Here is a 22,437-nt window from a genome sequence, read left to right on the forward strand (position 1 = left end):
TGTTTGCAGGTGCCCGTTGCCCTCCAACCCAGCACTTTTGTAGGGGTGGCATCAGCACTGAGTTGTATAGATTACGCCTTTTCAACATCAAAAGCAGTATATTTGTACCAAAAGGAAATGATAGATGCCAAATATTTGACCTTTCAAGCACTGAAATCAAGTACCTCTCGCCTTTGTAATGGCTAGAAACTGTGAGATGATGATCCAGAGCATGCATGACGATGGCACGTTAATTGACACGGCAAAGCTCAAGAGCAAACACAGAAAGTCCGCTGCAGGAAATAAAACAGGAACTCCATTCAAGAATCAGGAGGAAGGTGAAAGGAATACAGTAAAATCGATCAAAACCATGACCAAACAGCAGAGATAACGTAGCAACTTCAACAGCTTCTTTGCCGGTATGCATATGTAGTCTTTAAAGATGTTAAAAAAAACCGATTAGCCGGTTAAACCATAAAAACTAGAAAAAAAGTAAATGAGAACACCAAACCTCCATCAAATTTTCTGTTTTTGTTAGATTTTATAACCATCAATTCATTGACTTGAATCAACAAGACGGATAAAATTTATGTTTCTGTTATGATTATGGATTTGATTTAACAGTACTTGCTAGCATAAAAATCCTATTTTTTCCCTTTTTGTTAGATTGTAAAATATTTATTCAATGATCCAGAAGAAGATAATATCTTCATTGTTTTTAGGCAATTTTTGCACCGGGCGAACAAGAATACACTTTCCAGTTTTTAATGTAAAAAAAACCCAACCTATCGAACCAAACTAGTTCGATTTAAACCAGTTTTTGGTTTAGTATATTCTCCAGGAAGCATAGAACTCCCGGCTCGATTGGAGTTTTTTACCTCAATCAAACCGTGAACATACCACAAAGTTCGCAAGCACTACTACCCCGAGTCAAGGTTCTTGATTCCCTAGCTCACTCTTTATCTAGCCTTTACACTTTCAGCAGAAACTACGAAAACCTCTAAGGAAAAACATAACATTAAACATTGATGAAAGTGGTAATCAAACCATCAAAGTTTTTGTTTATGGGTTCACCAAATATAATCTGATTAACTTGACGAGTTCAAAGATAACATGTAAAATCGTTTAAGATATAGTTTGATTAAAAAAATTAAAACATGTATTTTTAAAAAATATTAAGATAAAAATTTATTGGATCAACTTAGGTTAATCTGAGTTAACCTTTTAAATTCGCAACTTGGATCATGAGACCAAAATAATTTCATAGAAAGCAAATCAAAACCAAATATGAAATTCAATTCTCTAAAACCAATATTGTTGAATGATGAAATTTTTTTAAAAATCAATTAAAAAAAAACGAAAAACAAACAACTCGAATCAACCCGAGTTAACATGTCAAAGCTGCAAAAAAACTGAGTTAACTCGCGACTAGGGATAGGCAATCCCAATGTTGAAGTTTATAATTAAAAAAGACAAAGAAAAATTATTGAGTCAACCTGAGCTAATTCACCAAACATGTGACTCGGGTAATGAAACCAGAAGAATTTTATAGGAGGTAAAACTAAAAACAACATGAAGCCTAATTTCAAATCAACCAAACGTTAAAGGGTAAAATTAAAAAAATAAATTAAAAATAACAAAACAAAAAAAATGACCTGGGTTAACTGGAAAACACACGATCTAGGTCAGAAGATCAAGATAATCTCATAGAAAATAAACAAAAAAAATAACCCGAGTCAACCAAGTTTAACCCACCAAACCTGTAACAATGGTCATGAGAATATGATAACCACATAGAAAATATATCAAAATAAATTATGAAACTCAACTTTTAATTAACTTAGTTTTTAAGGTTGAAGTTGAAAAACAAAATCAATTGAAAAACAAGGTATAATAAAACAACCTAAGTCTACTCGGGTTAACCCGCAAAACACGTGACTTGGATCATAAGACCGGGATAAACTCATAGAAAGTAAGAAGCCTAATTCATAATCAATTCAAAATTGTAGGATAAAATTGAAAAAATATTAATTGAAAAAAAGGTAGAAAAAAAAAACTCAATTCAACTTGGTTAGCTTGTAACTCAAGTCATAAGACCAAGATAACTTTCTAGAAAGAAAACTAAAATAAATCATGAAGTCTAATTCTCAATTAACACAATGTTAAAGGATGAAATTGAAAAAAAATATCAATTAAAAAAAATAAAAAAACTTTAATCAACCGAGTTAACCTGTTAAACTCGTGACATAGGTTATGAGATAAAAAAATCTCAAACTTATGATTTTAAGCAAATTTGTCCCTGTCAAACTTCAACATCAGCCTTGAATTTCAACACTTTTTTTAGTATGATCCTTAGTCTTATATTTATGCAAATTGACCCTCAATTGACTATTAAACTTTTAATTTTTTCAATTTCATCCCTGATTTCAGCTAATTAAATCCCTAGAGTTTAGTATCTAAAAATTATTGGCTGTGAATTTCTTTAATTTAGCCCTCTATTGACCCTAAACTTTCAATTTTCTTATGATTTTACCCCTTATTTGAACCAATTGACTTTTTTAAAATTAAATTTGGTCTTTTAAAATTTCAACCCTCTCCATTAAACTCAAATTGGACTTCCAAACTTAATTTTTCACCAATTAAGTTCTTAATAAAATTAATTTGACCCATTTAAAGTATAATTAAGTCTTTACACTTAATTAAATCCTTTAATTTGACCCAAATTAACTCTTAAACATAATTAAAATTTAATTTGGCCCATGATTAAATCAAATTGGCCTATTAAAAATCTAATTATGTCCCTAAACTTAATTTTTATGCAAATTCGTTTAATAATCATTTAATTTGACCTTAAATCTACATTGTTTCTGCCATAGTTTTGAAACTCGGCCCTACTCGGTGAGTCAACCCGAGCCTGGAGCCGAACTAGGTTGACTAAAAAAATAGAAAAATGAAAAACCCGACGTGACCCGACGACCCGGTTGACCCGGCAATGCTCAGTCAAAAACTTGGTTGCAACCCATTGACTTTTGTTTTGTTTTTACTAAAACGACGTTGTTTTGATTTTTTTAAAAAAAAATTGACCCGAGCGACCTGGTTACTCGGTCAAAACTCGATGACCCGATCAAAACTCGGAGCCCGAGCCTTGAACTAGGTCGAGCCTAAAAACTATGGTTTATGCAGTCTTTGATACAATGGGGCACAATGAAAATCCTAATCCCATTCAAAATCGCAACTTGATGATTTATACATTTGAAATCTTCATGAGCCTATTTTTACTAAATTATCAATATTCTTGCAATTATTACTTTATTTATTATTTTTAAAGGAAAAGGAGTAAATTTTGGGGGAATAACCAAAAAATAGTTATGATAGATGGCTTAGAACAATAATATCAAATACAAAACCATTTTAAATAAAGATTTTTTTTCCAACAAAAATAATTATATAATAGGCTTTTCGAACATGTTTTTGTAGTTAAGAAAATTCTAAGTGAAACTAAAAATGTGTATTCCTATATGTGATCAAATAAATTGAAAACTATTTGTATTAATTAATAAATAAAAAGTCATAAAAGAAAACAAAAAAATAAAAGAAGGTTAGGCCAGCCTGCCTAGAGAAAACTATTTTTTGAGACCATTTTTGTTACAGTCCTCTCTCTCTCTTTTTTTTTTCCCTTTGCATCTAGGGAGAACAACATGTCCAGAATCTGGATTCTTATTGTTGCTGGAAAATCTGGGTTGATAATCAAAAATCAATTTTGATCTAAAACATTTTAAAAACCATGATAGATCTATTAATGATCTAAAAAAAACCCAAAATAATTGTCCCGAAATTTAAAATCAACCTAAAAAAAATTCAAGCTTAGATATGTTTTTTTTAGATATTTTCAAAATAAATAACCGACCACAATTCTTAACCGACAAAATAATGTACATTGTATTTGGTAAATAATGTGAATTTATATTAGTTAGTGATATTATCAAACCGACCTTGTTTTGAAATTGTCTAGAAAACTAATTAGTGGAGACCCACCTGTTAATTTCTTTTTATCCAAAACTAATATGGTTTTTTAATATCAAAATCAACATCCTTTCATTGAAAAAACACAAGAGACCTAAAACAACTTGCTGGTATACGGATTGGCCCACACAACCAGTAATTCGAGAAAATCCAAAAATGTGTCTCGTGCAGGATTTGAACATGCAGGCGACGAACTAAGCTAATAGGCTACTTAAGGTGTAATATTTCTCAAAACTAATCAGTGAGTATAAATTAACTCTGTCGCTGTCTGTTTTGATCGAGGGCTAGGTAGCTTTCAGGTGTCCATTGTCCTCCAATTCAGCAGCTCTGAATAATGCTGCAATGAGTGACCTAATGATGGCGACATCATTGCCTTCTGCAGACATTACTTTCACCATATTAATAAGCTTCCATCTTCTTCATAAATACTTATCTACTTAGCTCGATGCTGTGGGCTGCATTTACAGCTATAGCGTCTTGCACCAGAATAGAAACTTTTATAGGCAACACACTCACCCTGACGAGAGGCTGGTCATCATCAGCATATGGATCCAACATGGAGAGAACTGTAGTTTTTTTTATATATATATATATATATATATATAAGAAATTTCCTTGTTTGCAAGGAGTCGGTGCGATTGAATGTGACATGCATTTGATGGTTTTTGGAGCTACATTTATTTAGGGTAGAGGTTTGTAGATGAAATAATTAACTAAGTTATGGCCGTGGTTCAGAAAAATAAATAAATTAACCACCAAGTTATAGGCTTGTAGAGTTTTTGTAATTAAGAATGATGGATGGATAATAAGACAATTATTATGGAGTCCAACATTTAAATAAGTTTTTGAGCAAACTTAATTTATATTACCCTCCAGATTATAACCAATATTTACATACACAATTCCTAAATTCACCCAATGATTCCGGGCACAAGGCAATGAGCCACCTCCACAAGGAGTTAAAACTATGCTCTCTGATTGCCACCGACACTAGAAATTAAGGGAAACATGAAAACATCTGTCAATTTCATTGACGAATTTCGAAGAACAGAAGGGTAAAAAAATAAGTACTTAAAAAATAACAAGTTAGGGACATAAGTAATCAGTAAGAAAGGACCACCCCACCACCTCCATTCACGCCTTTAAGGTGGACACATTGCATATGATAATACAGTAATAATCTATAAATGCAAGATGTACATCCCTACTTTTCTCTTGTAAATATATTTAAGGATGGTGATGCATGGCTGGTCTATATATATATATATATATATATATATATATATATATAGAGAGAGAGAGAGAGAGAGAGAGAGAGATCTTTTGCTTTGTTTAGTGGAGAAAATTATTCCTAAGCAGAGTTCCCGAGGAGAATGTTTGTGGGAAACAACGAGGGAGGCAGAATACTACTTCAAGCTAGACGGTATTGAAATACACGAAGGAAATAAAAATGGGGGCAAGCAATTATCATTCATGGAATTGGAGCAAAATGTGGAGCAAGGAGTTCAGAATTGAGAAGCTAAAATAGGAAACATATGCAAGACATGACAAAGTTTCAGGTATAAAGATCAAGTAGGTATAGGAATTAGGTTGTATTTCTGAAGAGGTGTGCTTTGTCTACGTGCTTTTGTGCTTTTCAAACTGCGCTTTTAGAATTAATTATAAAAAAGTATTATTTTGGCTGCTTTTCAACCAACTAAACCGCAGTTTAAAACGTAAAAGAGAAAGAGCGTAGACAAACGGATTATTAAAAGAAATGGATGAAGAATTGAAGTGCTGTTTAGAAAAGCAGGTGAGAGGTGTGATCTGAAGAAAGCTCGCATTGAATTAGACCTCCTATAGGGAGAAATTGTGGCACACCATGCGGAGAAATAATACTTTCTGGAGGTTAATTATTCTCCTTCAGATCCTAAAGATTGCTTTAATGGGTGGAAGAATCTCAAAGACCAAAATGGTGCTGATAAGACCCGACACTTGGGGACCTGATGGCGAGCAAAAAAGCAAGAAAAGGAGAGGGGAGAAACGCAAAAAGGTGCTGTGAAGGATTGACAGCCATCACGCCACCTCGCTTCTACGCCAAGAAAGAAAATAGTCCGTACACAATCAATCACCAATAATCATCCCCACAAATCCATCCCAGTGCTTAATTTAATATATAAACAAAACCAGGTCAAGTTTTGATCATCATCATCACAGTGCATGCTACTCTCTCCGGCCGGGAATGTTCGGAAGAATGGCTGGTTTTATTTTTTGCGTTTTTTACATCGTTTTTATTTGTAATAAATAAATAAAAATATATTATTTTAGTATATTTTCAAGTAAAATTCAATTAGAAAAAAACAATTAACATCTATGCCCAACCCTAAGCTAAAACCTAAGCTAGGTTGGTAACAACCCTTGGTGTGAAGCCAAAGGAGGGGGCTAGGTAAGTACATGCTGTCTTTGTTCTCAATTTATAGCGAAGCCTATAGACCTCCTGTTCTATCATGAAGCTAGCTAGAACTACATTAAGCTTCAAACAATCATCCATGTTGAGTAAAAATGAGCGAAGGAAGAAGACGAAGCAAGATGAAAGTAAAGAAAAGGGTGGAAAAATCAAGCTAGAAATTAATGAAAGCAAGAGAGAAAATTAACCCTATCTGTCAGCTAGCTAGCTAGTTTCGATTTAACATAAAACAAGTCACTCGATCGCCGAGTGAAGAAAAGGGGAAGGAAAACTAAATTAAGATAAAACACAAGGCTAAATTAACATCTTGTGATCATATCCATAATTCTCTATGTGAATTTTACCATGATTCACCACCTAACACTCCATTCCAATAGCCAGGAGCACCATCTCCTTGCCCTCTAGCATTAATCCTCTCAAATTCAGAATTACTTGGGACCTGCTGCTTCAAGTCCTCGATAGGAAACAAAAGCCTCGCACTACTACCAGTCTCATGCACACCTTGAATGTTACTATACCCACTTTCAAACCCTTCAAAAGAAAAGTTCTGGGTTGATGGCTTGAATTCTTGCAGAGGAAACCCAGTTGAAAACATGTTGTTTGAATCAGATGCTGCGGGAATCGACATGAAAGCACTAAATCCCCTTGGATTCATTCCAGAACTCTTGAGAAGCTCCATGGCTGAGATATGAGATGGAGGGTAAGCTAGGTTTAGATCTGGGCCTTCATGGATCTTAGGGTTTTGATCAGTAGCTGACTGATGGAAATTTGGCTGGGTCAGATCAAGAGGAAACTTCTTTTCAGATACTGCCGCAGCTGATGATGATGGATTACTTGATGATCTCTTGTTCTTTCTCGAACCACCACCAACAGGAACATTTCTTAAAGACCCACCTTCAGTCCAGTACCTTCTACAAGTCTTGCAAAAGTATCTTGGCTGAGACAGACTATAGTTGTTGTAGTAACAAAACTTTGTATTAGTCGAAGTGCACCTCGGACAATTCAAAGCTTGTTCCTTTTGCGGCCTTGCCCTTCTCTCTAACATTTCAGGCCCTTCCACTGGTTTACCAACACCAATCCCCTGAAAGTGAAAAAACACAGACTCGAAAAGGCCATTATTTCAGGACTGACACAACACAAAACAAGTCCTCTCAGAACTCTCGCTCCAAATTTGGTAGACAAAGATGGAGAAAAGGAAAGCTCAAAGGAAACAAACATGATGACTCAGAAAAACAAAAGGAGACTTCTTTACACCATGAGGATTACATGCAACTGGAAGAAGAAGAAGAAGAAAATACTAACTATGACAACTTTTCTAGGTGCTTTATCAGGCGGAGATAAAAAGAAGGGCATCACTTTCAACTTTCAAGAACAAAGGAGAGAAAGAACACTAAATTCAAACACTAGTGGGGGCTGAACAGCATCATCTCATAGAGAAAAGGTGAGACTTTATATATACTAGCAAGTAGTAATCAAGAAAAAAACACATATACCAACAAGACAATAGATAAATTATATTCTAAATAGCCTTCAAATTAAATCCCAACCCAGAAAGGGGGGCGAAAGGAAAAGAACAGCATGATTATGTGTAGAGAAAAAATAAAAATCGGTGCCTTTACCTGTGGCCACTGAGTAGAAGTATCCATGGATTAAAGAGAGAAAGAGAGAGAGAAAAGCTAGGCAGTCTTTTGCTCAATAAAAAATCAACTGCTCTTTAACTTTCTTGCAAAGTGGTCTTAAAAGCATAAAGATGGAACACTTGTGAGGGTATTTGTTGTGGCTTTTGTGTTGGCTAGTAGTTCTTCACTATTGTCAGCACGTTTGAAATTGTGAAATTTTATTTTTTAAAGTGTTTTTTTATATATATTATTGAATTAATATATTTTTTATTTTTTAAAATTTATTTTTTGATATCAATATATTAAAATAATATAAAATAATTTTAAAATAAAAAAATATTTTTTAAAAAAATATTTTTAAAACATAAAAATAATCAAGTATATATTAAATTAAAACGGGCCATTCTTGTCTTTTAATATCCTTCATACGCATGTGTGATGCTGATTTTATGTTATAAATAAAAATCTTGTTGATTTTATGGTCTAAACAAAAATCTTGGAAGAGGATACATGCATTGTTATATTCAGATTTAAGAAAAATTATGGAAGTTAATTTAGTTAAATCCAAATGATTATATGCATTGTTATTAAATTTGATTTAACTTGAAGAATCGATTTAAAACGTGACTTATAATGGGTTTCAGAAAAATCATGTGGGAGTTAATTAATATGATTAAACCTGAGTGATTTAGTAGGTCAATATATAACTTACTTAAAATCTAGTTAGACTTTTAAAATAAAATGATATATCTTTTAAAAAAAAAAAATTAAATAACATTATTTTGTTATGATTGACTTGGGTTAACCAATTAGTTTATGACTTGGATATTCTTGTGTTAAGTTATGGATTTAGCTTAGGTTTAATAACTTTGTGCAAGGTTAGTGGTGTTTGATAATATTGTGCAGAGTATTTTTTACATAAGCACATTAAAATTATAGGAACTTTTTTCTTAAAAAAATATTAATTTAATATCTTTTCATTAAAAAAAAACAATTTAAAAAGTTGGTTTGAATACAAACAAACATTTTTTAAGCTTGGTAAATATGAAGTCGGTTTTAACAATGGACCTGGCCAAACATAGCTGTTGGCTCTGCTGCAAAACTTTGAATAAATATAAGTTAACTTTCACGAAGTAAAGTAAGGAAATAGAGCCATAGTGTATTCGATTTGAGAGGGGAAAAAAGTATTATATATATATTTTTTCCCAATGATTTTGTTAGCTTTTTTTTCTAAAAATATTTTAAATGCAGCTCAAATAGATTATCAAATAAGATATTATTAAAAAAGAACTCGGATTTGGTGCTTTTTGGCTGAGTAAAATCACCCATCTGCCACATGAACGAGCCCTAATATACTGTGTGTGTACATATTTGATCTTGCAGACATATTTATGAATTAGTCAATGCTTATTCTTTATGGTTTCTGACAAGAGAGTCGAGGAAGTAACAAGTGATTCTGCTGCCCCTTTTCCTTTCTTTATTGTTCTTGTTCTCTAGTCCCTGGATTTTCTTGTGTCAAAGACATGGTAATTCAGGAGGGACCTCGGCTTTCCCCATGCCTTCAATTTTTTATAATTTTGTTTTATTTTGAATAGTTTTCGATACCATGGATCTTTTAAAATTTAAGAAAAACCTGTTCAGGTCAAAGAAAACATTGCTAACTTAATCAGGGTTAATCTAGGTTCACCCGATAATCTAGGTTAGGTAAAAAAATAGCATTTTTAATTCTAATTTGTCTTCTTTTTTTTTTACTCTTCTCTGTCGAGGAAATTCAACAGGAGGCTATATAAGGCCTAGATATATATATATTCATTATATAAGATGCTTCAGAATGACTCTAAAGACTTGGGAGTCTTGAAAGGGTCCAGAGTCCAGACAATTGTTGAAACTTACCTTTTAAGTACCAAAAAAACCTATGAAAAATGGCACCGAGGAGGTAGTGCTTTCCTTTTCAAGTCTATCAAGTTTCTTTCCCTAGCCAAAAAAAAAAAAAAAAAGCTAGCCAGCTATCGATTGCTAAATGTGATGGATGGCTGAGTCTGAACCCTACTCACACGCACTCACAAGCACTCACAAGCACTCACAAGCTGAGTTTATATAGATTTTGCCTCGGCTGGTTAAAAGAATTTAATTAATATGAGAACCTGAGAAATTATTTTTATCAATTCTTAATTATTATTATTTTTATTAATTGAGATATTCAGGGTCAGGTTATACATACTTGACTAATTTCTTGAGCTTTAAAGTCAACAATCATGTAAATCTTTAGTGAACTCTGATTTATAAAACTTGAATTGATAATTTTTAAAAAGTAAATTTAAAACTTGACCAGTTTTATATTTTTTGAGATTAATTTTTAATTATTTTTTGTTTTAGAAATATGTGGTGCGCACATATTGATTGGAAAGGACATCTAACCAGGAAAAAAAAAAAAAAAGTATACATAGCTGGAAGAGGGGAATTTCCATTAAAAGAAAAAAAACCTAAAACCCTAAAATAATCCTTAATTATTTTTTTACTAATATTTTTGCAAGCTTGCACATTTATATTTGGATATTTTTATCAAGTTGTTTGCATTTTTAACTTAAAAAATCACTAAAATTTAAATAAGAATTTTGTATAATTTTAATATTTTTGATATCAATACATAAAAAAAAATTAAAATTATAAAAAAATAACTTTTTAAAAAATAAAAATTCTCAAAAACGTTTTTTTTAACATAAAATTAACAAACTAATTAAGCTACAATGTAATGTCTTCAAGCCTCTGTAAAATGTTTATCCAATTATCTTGTTTTATATAAATAGAAATTTATTAGCTTAACATAAATTTTATCTTGACTTCAAAAATAACCCTCTAATTTAAGCCCTTTTTTTTTTTTTTTTTATCTTAACATATACTGTTATATATTTGATGGTAATAAGAAAAATATATTCCTACGGAGTGGCGGCGGCAGCGGCTAGAACTTCAAGCCAACTAGAGCTTCGCGCCAGATAGAATATAGACGCGGCGCGAAAAGTTACATGTCAAGAAGTGGACCCCAGACCCCCTTGAATATCGAAACGTGTCTGTGACGTCACGTAAGTGGGCCCCGTCACAATCAGAAAAAGAGAATCTGCAGCGACCGCTTGATCTTGGTGGATGATTTATGGAAAAAATGATGGTGTTGTTTTAATCAACCACGTCAAGTGATGGGAAATTTGTAGGGCCAGGAATTGCAGGCTCCCTGCTGCATCACACGTTACCTAAACCTCTTTTCGAGTTGGTTACTTGCCTCCTCTTTAACCTCGTTTGTTTTTGAGTGGTTGTTTAGTACGTTAGTAGATCATCTACCAGCGTTATAGTATAATTATATTCGAGTTTTTTATTTAATATAAAAAATATTTCAATATTACTAATATTTTTTAATAAAAAAATTAAAATATATAAGGGTTAACTCGGTATAACCCGATTGAATATGTGGATCAAAAAGTAATCTATACAACTTGAAAAATATAATTTGACTAAAAAGATTGGAGATGCTATTTTTTTTAGTATTAAAATAAAAATATATTGTATTAACTAGTTGACTTATCAAATTCGCAACCTAAGTTATAAGACTATGATAATCTTATAGAAAACAAATAAAAAAATAAAATATAATCCTCGATCAAATTAATGTTGAATGATGAAACTGAAAAAAAAAATCAATTAAAAAATGACTTAAGAAACTGACTTGAGTTAGTCAGTTAAATTTGCAACTCGAATTATAAATCAAGATAACCTCATAAAAAAAATTAATTAAAAAAAATCAATTAGAAAAAAACATAAAAAATAATTCAAGTCAATCCACTAAACTTATAAGTCAAGCTATTAAACCGAGATAACCTCGTAGAAATACAATAAAAAAATAACATGATTTAACTTGAGTTAACCTACCATACCCGTGATTTTGGTCATGAGATTGAGATAACCCCTTAGAGAGTAAATCAAAATAAATTATGAAACTCATTTCTCAATTGCTCCTGTTAAGCTCAATGTTGAATGATGAAGATTTTAAAAATCCTGTCTAAAAAAAATAACAAGAAAATAAGCCAAGTGAACCCAAGTTAACTTGTTAAGCATTATTTCTTGGTCATAAAGCCGAGATAACCTAACAAAAAGTAAATTAAAACAAATTTTGAAATTTAATTTTCAATCAAACATAATATTAAATGATAAAATTAAAAAAAATTAATTAAAAAAAACTAATTCAATTAGGTTACTATGTCAAACCCTAGACCTGGATCATGAAACGAAGACAAGCCATGATTCGGATAATAAAACCGTGATAATCTCTGAGAGAAAAAATAAAAAATAAAAAATAACTCGATTTAATTGTGGTTAAAATACTACCTTGATAATGAGAACAAAATATTACCTTAAAAACTAAATTAAAACATATTATAACAAGTCAACTAGTAATTCAAATAAAATTCAGTTTGATTTAAAAAAAAAATCTCCAAAACAATGTCGTGAAAAGAATAAAGAATTACTGACTAGTTAAACAAAAGAATGAACTGGTAGTTGAGTAAATAACCATTTATTGAATTAATGAACCAGTGAGTCGAAGATTTATCACTTGATTCGATTTTGATGATATTAATTATATTTACATGAAAATAAAATCCATTATAATCATCCATGAGTGCTACCTTTGTACGATCCATCCATAGAGTTACGGTATTACAAAATCATAAATAAATCTCCTTTTAATCCACTTTCCAATAAATCTGAAACTGTAATAACCAAATGCTTGCCGTTTGTTTATGAAATATTTATGGTTAGAAGTTTGGTTATTGTTATTTTTTAAAATATTTTTTTATTTAAAAATATATTAAAATGATTTTTTTTTATTTTTTAAAATTTATTTTTAATATCAGTGTATTAAAATTATCTAAAAATATAAAAAAATATTAATTTAAAATAAAGATAAAAAAAAAAAATTAATTTTTTTTTTTTTTTTTTTTAATATTTTTAAAATATAAAAACAAATAGGATAAATTTCTATTTTTCTTAAGAGGCTGACAAAGGTTAGGAGGTGACTGGTGAAATGAGTTTGAGTTTTAAAAAGAGTAAACTTCGAAGGGCAAAGGGGGAAAACATGATATTTTTAGGGAATGCGAAGTATTTAATTATAAAAATTTCAAGAGTTGGGAATTTTCTAAACCCCAAAGCAAAGGATGGTCAGCATTCTTAATGATAAATTTAATAAAGATGAGTAAAAGTTGATTTAAGGATAATTATAATTTGAAAATAATTAATGTTTTAATTAATGGTGGCGAGGGAGCCATCAAACTTGATTTAGGGTTTCTCATGCATGGAATGGTGAATTATTGGGATATCAAATTAGGAGGCAGACATCAATGTTTGACCTACTTTATATTCAAGAATATTTCTTGATTAGTAAGGGTAAACATGATTTGATTGGGAAAATCATCTACAGTAGGATCAAATCAGAGGACCCACTTGTATGGCCTGTGGTTCACGTACAATGGAAAATAAGAATATTCATGTATAGGGTATGTTTCCGAACATGGTTTAAACTGTTTTTTTTTTTTTTTAAAAAATTTTTTTTTTATTTAAAATTAATATTTTTTAAGTTTTCAAATCTTGTTGATGTCTTAATATAAAAAATAATTTTTTAAAAACATTATTTTAATTTATTTCTGAGCTATCATATTTTCAAACATGCTATTAATGTTTAAAATGTGATAATAGCTACTTTTTGATGATTTTTAAAAATATTTTTTACTTCAAAAAAAATTAGATTTATGAATTTTTTTAGTGTCTTGCAATGATTTTTATGTGTTGATGTTAAAAAAAAAAAAATTAAATTATTTTAATAAATTGCAAAGTAATTTTTTTTTAAAGTATCATTACGTACCACAATATTAAATATATGCACAAATTATAATATTTGGTTTTAAAAAAATAATTCTCAAAAACTATAATGTGTATTGAAATATAATGTTATCATGCACATAACATGCATGCGTGTTTTGCTTTGCGGTAGATGTTGTTTTTAAAAATATATTTTTGCTTTGTAAATACATTAAAATAATATTTTTTAAAAATTTATTTTTGACATTAACACATCAAAACTATCCAAAAACACTCAAAAAAAATTTAATTTTATATATTTTATATTATCTTTAAATCATATGGAATCTTACATTTCCATAAATTTTTTACAAATTATACAAGGCACGTGTTTCCAATGCTATGTGCTTTGTTTAGCAATTCTTTAAGAGGCAGGTGTTGTGGTTTTTCCTTTGTCAAAGATAGAGAAGCTCCGTTAACATTTTCTTAGATATTGTTATGATATTTTGTTCTTGTCCATTGAAGCGTCTCTCCTGTATCTTTTTAATAATATTAATACTAAAAAAACTCTAAAATATATTCTCTGCTTGTAAGTTATAATATACTTTTTAATAATAATAATAATAATAATAATAATAATGTTATGTTGCAGCAACAACAACAAATAAATAAAATGAATCGTTAATTTAGGGCCTGCAAGATTAGTTGAGGTACGCACAAGCTAACCCATATACCCCACATTAAAAAAAATAAATAAATAAATAAAATGTATAAAAAATTAGTTTAGTGAACATTGAATAACAATCAAAGCACCCATTCAAGTTGGATGAGACTTTTAGGAGATGCAAATAATTAAACAGGAGAATATTGAATGATTTATGGTGCGTGCAATTTGGGGCAATATAGGCATTGGCTCGTCAAGGACCAAAAACTACTAGATTAATGGGCTTTATGTTCATGTGAACTATAATCTAATGTTTAATTCATGTTAATGTACATTTTAAAAATATATTTTTTTTATTAAAAATATATTAAAATAATTTTATCAGTTTATTAAAATTATAAAAAAAAATCTAAAAAACAGTAATTTAATATATTTTTTTAAGTAAAAAGTAATTTGAAAAGTAAAAGCACAACTATATATAATAATAAAATAAATTAATATATAGATATATACAATAATAAATATTTATTGTAAGTTGATGATTTGGTTTGTTTCCATGAAATCTAATTTTTTCTCTCTAAAATATCCTTCATTTGTAATTGAAATTTACGGGCAAATTTATTTTTTTTTGTTGTTTTTATAAAACCAATACCCTAATAAATAAGCATCCAGCATTGTTATATGTTTCATAAAAGAGTCAACATGTAATGCATAAAATAGCTCCTTAAAAACTAGTGTAAAAGGATGTTGAGTGCACAAGCATTCTTGAGTGCTGTGCTTTCATCAACATTTATGTGGTCCCACCACCACCTCCTATTTAATACTACTATCTAATTATTTGTTTATCTAATTATTTATTTATCTAATTACCCTCTCAACCCGACTTTTTATTATGTAACCCGAGTTTAAAATTAAATTAAATTAAACTTACTCCTGCTAAAACAGCCTATACTACTTTTAAAAAGTTAATCCAAGATAGCTTTTTTTAAAACAATAATTTCTTGACTTAACTGGTCAAATTAAAAAAAAAAAAAAAAAAACTCCTTTAATCAGTAAATAATTTCCCCAAGGACGGAAAAAAAGAAAGAAAAGAAATGAAGGCACTAAAAAAGCACATTGAGAAGGCACTTATTCTTTTAATTAGTTTGGATGGCTCCATTAGAAAATTACAATAAGCGACAACAAGCCTGCCCAAGATGGGTGGAATTGTCAATTCGCCGACCACCGCGGTCGGAGTAATTGGGATACATTTTGTTGATGATCACAAATATGTAAAACCTACTCACCACTACTAACAGTCAAGTGAACATGAAATGAATCAGGAATCCAAATCAACATAAACAGGTTATTAACGAACCTTCCTTAAACAATGCATGAACTATTAACAACTTGTGGCCCAAGCACTAACCATCTTTTTGACTGTCGAATCATATACATGGTTGAGCTTTGGCCATTACTACCTAGCCTTGAATCTTCACAATTCTTTTCTGTTTCTATGTACACAATAAACAAGGAAATCTAAACACCAAATGCAATGTGCAATGATGATAAATTATACTAGCATGGTTGAAGGAGCCATGGGGACGACATTTTGTTAATTTCTACCTTAGATCCACGTCCACTTGTTCTGGATTCCCCCTTTCAGTCTGGTTGTTAACAAGTTCCATGCCAAGCTGCCCTTTGTCTCCGGCACCAAATGCAAAAAGTTTCCCGGATTCAGTGAGAGCGAAGGTGTGAGCATTCCAGTATACGGAGTTGGTTAGGCTGATCTGCACCACTCGCTCCTTCACCTCCTTCAACGATGTTACTAGCTCTGGGCTTAAGACATTAGTATGCCTATTTCCCTGTAGAAAAAAAAAATTATAAGTTAAAACATGTTTTGCAGAAGGAGGACCGAATTCATGCAAGCATCAATATTCAAAGATAGCATTTTAGAATCATGGCCATATTAAGACAGGACAACAATCAAAATACTTAAAGAGATTCTAAAATCAATCAGCACAACATGAAGCATTGCCAGTTTGTCGTGTCGCAATCACCTTTTCAGTAACCATTATATATCAGTGGTGACATAACAACCATAAGGTTAATCATTCAATATCTTGCTAAATATGGTTAATTTCCACTTGGCAGTGGCACACAAATCATTAATATCAGGAAATTAAACAGCTGGTAGTTAGCATGTCAGAGAAACAGTTGTAAAATTGAAAAGAAAGCAAGAATATCCCCAGCAATAAGGGGACCACCAATTAATGTTAAGATGGAAAAAAAATATGATATAATTATGTAATGACTGCATAAAGTAGTAAGCAATTAACAGATTACATCATCGATCTTAAATTGCACTTCATGCAATGAAATTATGTTATGGAGGTGTAAAGAAAGGGCTGAGTGTGTTCAAGATTTGTTCCATGAGACCAGGAAATTAGGCAAACTTCTTTCTTTCCACATTAATGAAACAAAATCTATCAATATATAAACATAGGATCAAACAGAAGAGGGCCAGACCTGTCCATCACCATCAGCATTATGACCTAGACTAGCAGATTCACCACAACCAAATGAGTATACATCACCATCATCAGATACCACGAAGGTTGTGTAATCCCCTGTAGCAACATGAACAGCTTTGACCTTGCTCAATGCATCAACCACCTTAGGAACCGATTCACACTCTTCATTTCCATGGCCCAAGCACCCATAGCGGCCCCAACCCCATGTACAAACCCGTCCATCCCTTCCTACCACGGCAGCATGCCATGCACCAGCAGCAACCACCACTGGCTGAAGGTTCAAAAGCTGAAACTGTTCTATCAATCGTGGGTACTTCTCATCAGTTCTTGATCCATGTCCAAGCTTCCCACCCAAGCCACATCCAACAGAGTATACCGACCTTATATACATCCAAAATAAAGCACAAAGATTAGAGACAACTAAGCTGTTGTAGCCGATTCAATATCAGTCACGACCATACAGTTGGATGAGACATGATAGAATTAAATCAAGGATTTTGAAAAGATCAGAAGGAAATATTAAATAGTTAATAACAGTTACTTCTTAAACAGACCTTTATACTTATCCTTGGTTAAAAAGTAAGTTCCTAAGAAAATTTTTAGTTTTTTCTTTTACAATGTTGTCTCATGGTAAACACAAGGAGCAACTCACATGCCACTAGGTTGACAGGCCAGAGCGAGAAGGTAACAGTATCCAGCTGCAATTTGAACCACTGGTATGTTCTCAAGTGCCCCCAACAAAGGATGGGGTACAACATCATTTGGCTCGGTCTGATGACCAAGTTTGCCATCATTGCCCCAAGAAAACGTATAAACCCTTCCTTCTCTGGACAATACAGCGGTGAAGAAATTTCCTATTGCAGCTTGCACCACAAATATGTTTTTCAAGGACTCAACCAGCTGTGGAGTTGTGACAGTTCTAGTTCCTTGAACTCCATACTCAGCTTCACCAAAGGAGTCCTTTCCAAAGGCATAAACCTCCCCAGCATCACTAATCAGCATTGTCCTGCCAGGCCCAGCAGCTGCTTGGATAATTCGAATGCCTTGCAGGGATCTGCAACACAGTGAAGATCCATTAAATTTCTATAGCACAGAAATCACCCTTTTCATTTTCCACAACTAACAACACATACCTGATTTGCCGAGGTCGCCATTCCTCTTCAGTGGTGCCATGCCCAAGTTGTCCAGAGCTATTAGAGCCAAAGGAGTAAGCTACTCCATTCGAAGTCACAGCAATACTGTGACCAGGTCCTGCAATTGCCTGGGATTTCTCCCTCCTGCAACATGCTTCTCCAGCCAGCAAAAATCTCAGGACCAGTTTCCATGAGCCCCCACACCTTTGTTTCAAATCTTGGCGTTCTTCAGGTGTCATTGGCTTAAATATGGCTCTTTTTTGACACATATCAAGAGCAGCAAGCTCTGACATGGATAATTCATAGTCAGGGGCAAAGCTTGCTGGCTGCCTAAAGAAGGAACATGTTGCCTGCAATATGGACATTGGAAATCAAATCAGCAGCACTATCAATTCTACGAAATAAAAAAAAGCTTCACAGTCGCAAGTTAAGGAAAAATATCACATGCCTCTAGTTTTGCAAGATCTTGAGGATCCAAGTTACATGTGGTGAGAACATGGAGGACAATTGATGGATTGGCAGCTAAGGGGAATTCTCCAGGAATTGAGTCCCCAAAGCAATGACGCTGATTTCGTTGATACGTTGAGACAGGAACAGCAACAATGGCTGTAACAGGCTGATCAGTGATGTTATGGTATTGTATAGTAGGGGTTCCACTCGTTGTGGAATCCATGGCCATTGCCAAATGATCGCAGCGCACAAACTTGGCAGAGTAGAGGATTTAAATAGCTGGATAAAAACAGACAAACAGAGGCAAAGATCACCACATTGTTATCCAACATAGTAATAAAGACTTAAACTTCAGTGTTTCATAATACATTTACACAGTAAGAGAATCTCATCCAAGATGTATTAACCTAAAATTATAAATCAATCAGCAAACTTCAATTCTCAAACCCACAAAATAAAACACATGCAAATGAACTCTCCTCCAAAGCTAACATAAACCATCAATCCAAACCAGCTGGCATCATCATTGATGCAGCATGTTTTGATCAAACCAACAGTAACAACTACAAGTAAATCAATCATCTTTACATTCCAACCAAAAAAAAAGTCTCCAAGTTTCAAAAGGCAATTTTTTTTTCCTTTTCCTTAGAAGGGTTGGCTCCCTGTGATGATCAGGTGCAGAAAACTGTATAAATTTTCAATTTTGGTCCTTCATCGTCAACACCACCATCATCATCATGATGCATGAAATACACACTAATCATTCACGATAAAGGCTTTAGCAAGGAGTAAGAGTTACTTGCATGCTTAACTTTACCATTTCAAATGGATTTTCCCTATGATCTATACAAAATAAACACCATAAAGTTCAAGAATTTATCAAAGAACCCATACCAAAATCTCAAAGTCTCAGTCTTCCCTGCTTCTCCGACCTAATATCCTCTGTTTCTGTGAACCTTTTTTTTTTTTCTTTAATTTCTCAGCCCACAAGTCAACAAATGGAAAAAGAAAAGCCCCAGTATAATTTTCCAAGAAATCCCATCTTTTCTCCTGTTTTCCCTGATCTGATTAGACAATTACCAGTGAACCAAATCAGCAAGAAAAGACAAGTTTGTTTCAAGAGTGAAAGCTCTGCTTTGAATTGATCAAAGAACAAAGCAGAGAAAATCCCAATAGGAGATCAATGGATGAAAAATCTGAAGAAAATATGAGAGATGATGATCAAAGATTAGATATATATATATAGAGAGAAAAAGATGGAAATAGAAATCGATTAGGAGAGAAAGATGTGCAGTGGATGATGATAGAGAGGGTGAGATCATATGAAAAATCTATATATCCTCCATAAAATTCCGGGTAATTTATATTCTCACACATATCCATGCATCCATGCTACACTTCCATCCCTATAGTTTCAAATTGTCAACATCATCCTTATATTTATTTTCTGAAAGTTTCCATTTTACCCTTTAATTCCTATAGTTTTTTTTACAGTGCATTTGGGCTGAGTTTGGAATTCCTTTTTAAATTACATTTCAATTGGAAAATCATCAAATTTGATAACCTTTTATACAAATAAAAAAAAAAACACGTTAAATAGCTCTTAAAAAAAGCTATCGTTTCTTTATATTTTTTAAAAATAAATTAACTTTTACATTAATATATCAAATATAAAAATTTAAATATTATTCAATTTGTTGCAATCTAACCATATTTTAAAAAGAATTATTTTTAAATTAATTTTTATATGTATTTTTGAATCGTTTTAAAGTGCTGATATTAAAAATAAAATAATATTATTTTAATATATATATTTAAAAAAAAAAACAGTCTGAAATTAACATTTACAACTCACTTAAACAGCCTATAAATAACTAATAACAAGGATAAAAATAAAATAAAATTGAAAACGCATGGTGTGAAAAAAGAAGAATATTCTTTGAATCATGCTAGGATTTGGTGGGCAAATTGGCTTACCCAAGACACGTTCCTGGCGTAGCAAGCATAGTTACCAAGTAAAAGTAATCCCACACGCAACAGTGCCTTCCAGTTTCCGTTCTTAACAAGTCATCACTGAAGAATTATAGCCAAAGTCACTGCAGGTTTTTGGGTTCTTTTTCTTACTTTTCTCTTGTAATTCTTCATGTTTGTGGACTGTTAGGCATGTGATTTTCATAAAAAACTTAGATATATAAATAATTCGTGTGACTTGACATCGCCAGTTCCATCTTTGAGCCGTTTAAAAAATAGCTGTGAAGATATAAAAAATTAGAAAATAATAATATAGTCACTGCTCATCCTATAAACAGGGCCTGTTTAATGACATGGTGGGATATAGTCAAAATTGCATCATTTTTAATAATATTTGGTTAATTAGTATATCTCACGGTTTTGCATGAGCTACATTGAAAAGTCTCCGTATATATATAAAAAAAATCATGGTCCAAGACTCGGGTTCCAGGTTTTGATCGGGTCGGTCCGGTCAATATTTTTTTAAAAAATCAAAATGACATCGTTTTAATTAAAAAAACAAAAAATATAAAAGTTAACAGGTTTGCAGCCAGGTTTTGCTGGGTTGACCAAGGTCAATCCAAGTTTTTTTTTCCCTGTTTTTTCTTTAACATAGCTCAATTTCAATCCCGAATCAGCCGGGTTCTAGATTGACCCGCCGAACCGAGCCGAGTTTCTAAACTATAACAAAAGGTATTGGAGGTAAGGCAAATCTTGTTAGGTTATGCTGCTCCTTGAAAACAAATTTCATTTCGGACAAAAAAGAGAGACAAAAAACACTAGACAATATAGTTGTTACCCCCCGTCCCGGGTCGTAAACCCGAAACAATCCCGAAATAAAAAATATTCTTTAAAATAGTTTGAAATAATCTCAATTCAAATTAAATTTGGAGTCAGCAATACTCTTATTTCATGACAAGTCCAAGCACATAAAAGATCAGTGGTTGTAATTGAAACAGCCATCTGAAAATAGGGAAAACCCTAGATTTTGTTGAGGGAGACTGGAAATATGATGGCTAAAATCTTACAGTAAAAGCAAGCATGATAGCCAGGATCCATTTGGGCAGGTGTCTTACTGTGAGAATCAATGAACCATGCTGCATATTTTTATGGCCCGACAAATGGTCAATGGTTTTGTTTGCCACATTGAAGACAGGTATACTTCAAGGTTTACAGACAGGCCTTGCATGATTACACACCTGGGCGGGGAGTCATGCTTGAGAAGACAATACTTTTACAGCAGAGGAAGCCTACTGGTTTTGTTCGCCTGGACAGAAAATGTTACAGGTGAAGTGTGCACTGATCTTGGGTTTTCCATGATTGTTAATTATGGAAACTTTAACTTATTTATCATACTCATAAAATTCAGAACAGCTCATCGGATCTACCAGGTCACTGTGACTCGTTTTATTACTAACCAACCTGGTTAAACACACAGTTCTTAATCTCTTTAACTTTTTTTTTTTTTTTTTTTATTAAAGCATGATTTTTTTTAATTTTTATTAGAATCAACTCTTTCACACATGCCACGCTCCAGGATAAAGAACATAAATAAAGCATCTTTTTAATGTCTCTATTTTGCTTGTGAGTTGCAACTTTTTGATGTTTCTAGTTTGCTTGTGAGCTGAGTTTGTAGGCTTGCAAGTGAGACTGTATCTGAATAGGACGGGATTGCAGCAATAGAAAATATTTTTTAAAATAAATTTTTATTTAAAAATATATTAAAATAATATTTTTTTATTTTTTGAAAAAAAAAATT

General features: G+C 32.1%; 2 protein-coding genes across 2 annotated transcripts; both read right to left on the reverse strand.

Moving 5' to 3' along the window:
* Nucleotides 1–6,589: 6,589 nt before the first annotated feature.
* LOC118057104 (dof zinc finger protein 1) lies at nucleotides 6,590–8,209 on the reverse strand. Its single transcript, XM_035069570.2, has 2 exons — nucleotides 8,068–8,209; nucleotides 6,590–7,529 (listed from the first exon to the last, which is right to left on the reverse strand). The coding sequence occupies exons 1-2, from the start codon at nucleotides 8,092–8,094 to the stop codon at nucleotides 6,789–6,791; spliced, it is 768 nt and encodes a 255-aa protein (XP_034925461.1). The 5' UTR covers nucleotides 8,095–8,209; the 3' UTR covers nucleotides 6,590–6,788.
* A 7,666-nt stretch (nucleotides 8,210–15,875) lies between these two features.
* Nucleotides 15,876–19,980, reverse strand: LOC118057105 (ultraviolet-B receptor UVR8). The gene is made up of 6 exons (XM_035069571.2): nucleotides 19,563–19,980; nucleotides 18,667–18,947; nucleotides 18,219–18,568; nucleotides 17,738–18,139; nucleotides 17,081–17,465; nucleotides 15,876–16,416 (listed from the first exon to the last, which is right to left on the reverse strand). Exons 2-6 carry the CDS (start codon nucleotides 18,895–18,897, stop codon nucleotides 16,174–16,176), a joined length of 1,611 nt encoding a protein of 536 aa, XP_034925462.1. The 5' UTR covers nucleotides 18,898–18,947; nucleotides 19,563–19,980; the 3' UTR covers nucleotides 15,876–16,173.
* Between the last annotated feature and the right edge of the window lie 2,457 nt (nucleotides 19,981–22,437).

This window comes from Populus alba, chromosome 15 (genome assembly GCF_005239225.2).
Source record: "Populus alba chromosome 15, ASM523922v2, whole genome shotgun sequence".
Classification (NCBI taxonomy): domain Eukaryota; kingdom Viridiplantae; phylum Streptophyta; class Magnoliopsida; order Malpighiales; family Salicaceae; genus Populus; species Populus alba.

What these genes read in the sequence shown, in the direction of transcription:
- LOC118057104 (XM_035069570.2), bottom strand. Translation starts at nt 8,094, where the DNA reads ATGGATACTTCTACTCAGTGGCCACAG. An exon ending in CTTCTACTCAGTGGCCACAG is followed by an intron (nt 7,530 to 8,067) that starts GTAAAGGCACCG and finishes TTTCACTTTCAG; the next exon opens with GGGATTGGTGTTGGTAAACC.
- LOC118057105 (XM_035069571.2), bottom strand. Translation starts at nt 18,897, where the DNA reads ATGGCCATGGATTCCACAACGAGTGGAACCCCTACTATACAATACCAT. An exon ending in AAGATCTTGCAAAACTAGAG is followed by an intron (nt 18,569 to 18,666) that starts GCATGTGATATT and finishes TCCATATTGCAG; the next exon opens with GCAACATGTTCCTTCTTTAG. An exon ending in TGGCGACCTCGGCAAATCAG is followed by an intron (nt 18,140 to 18,218) that starts GTATGTGTTGTT and finishes ACTGTGTTGCAG; the next exon opens with ATCCCTGCAAGGCATTCGAA.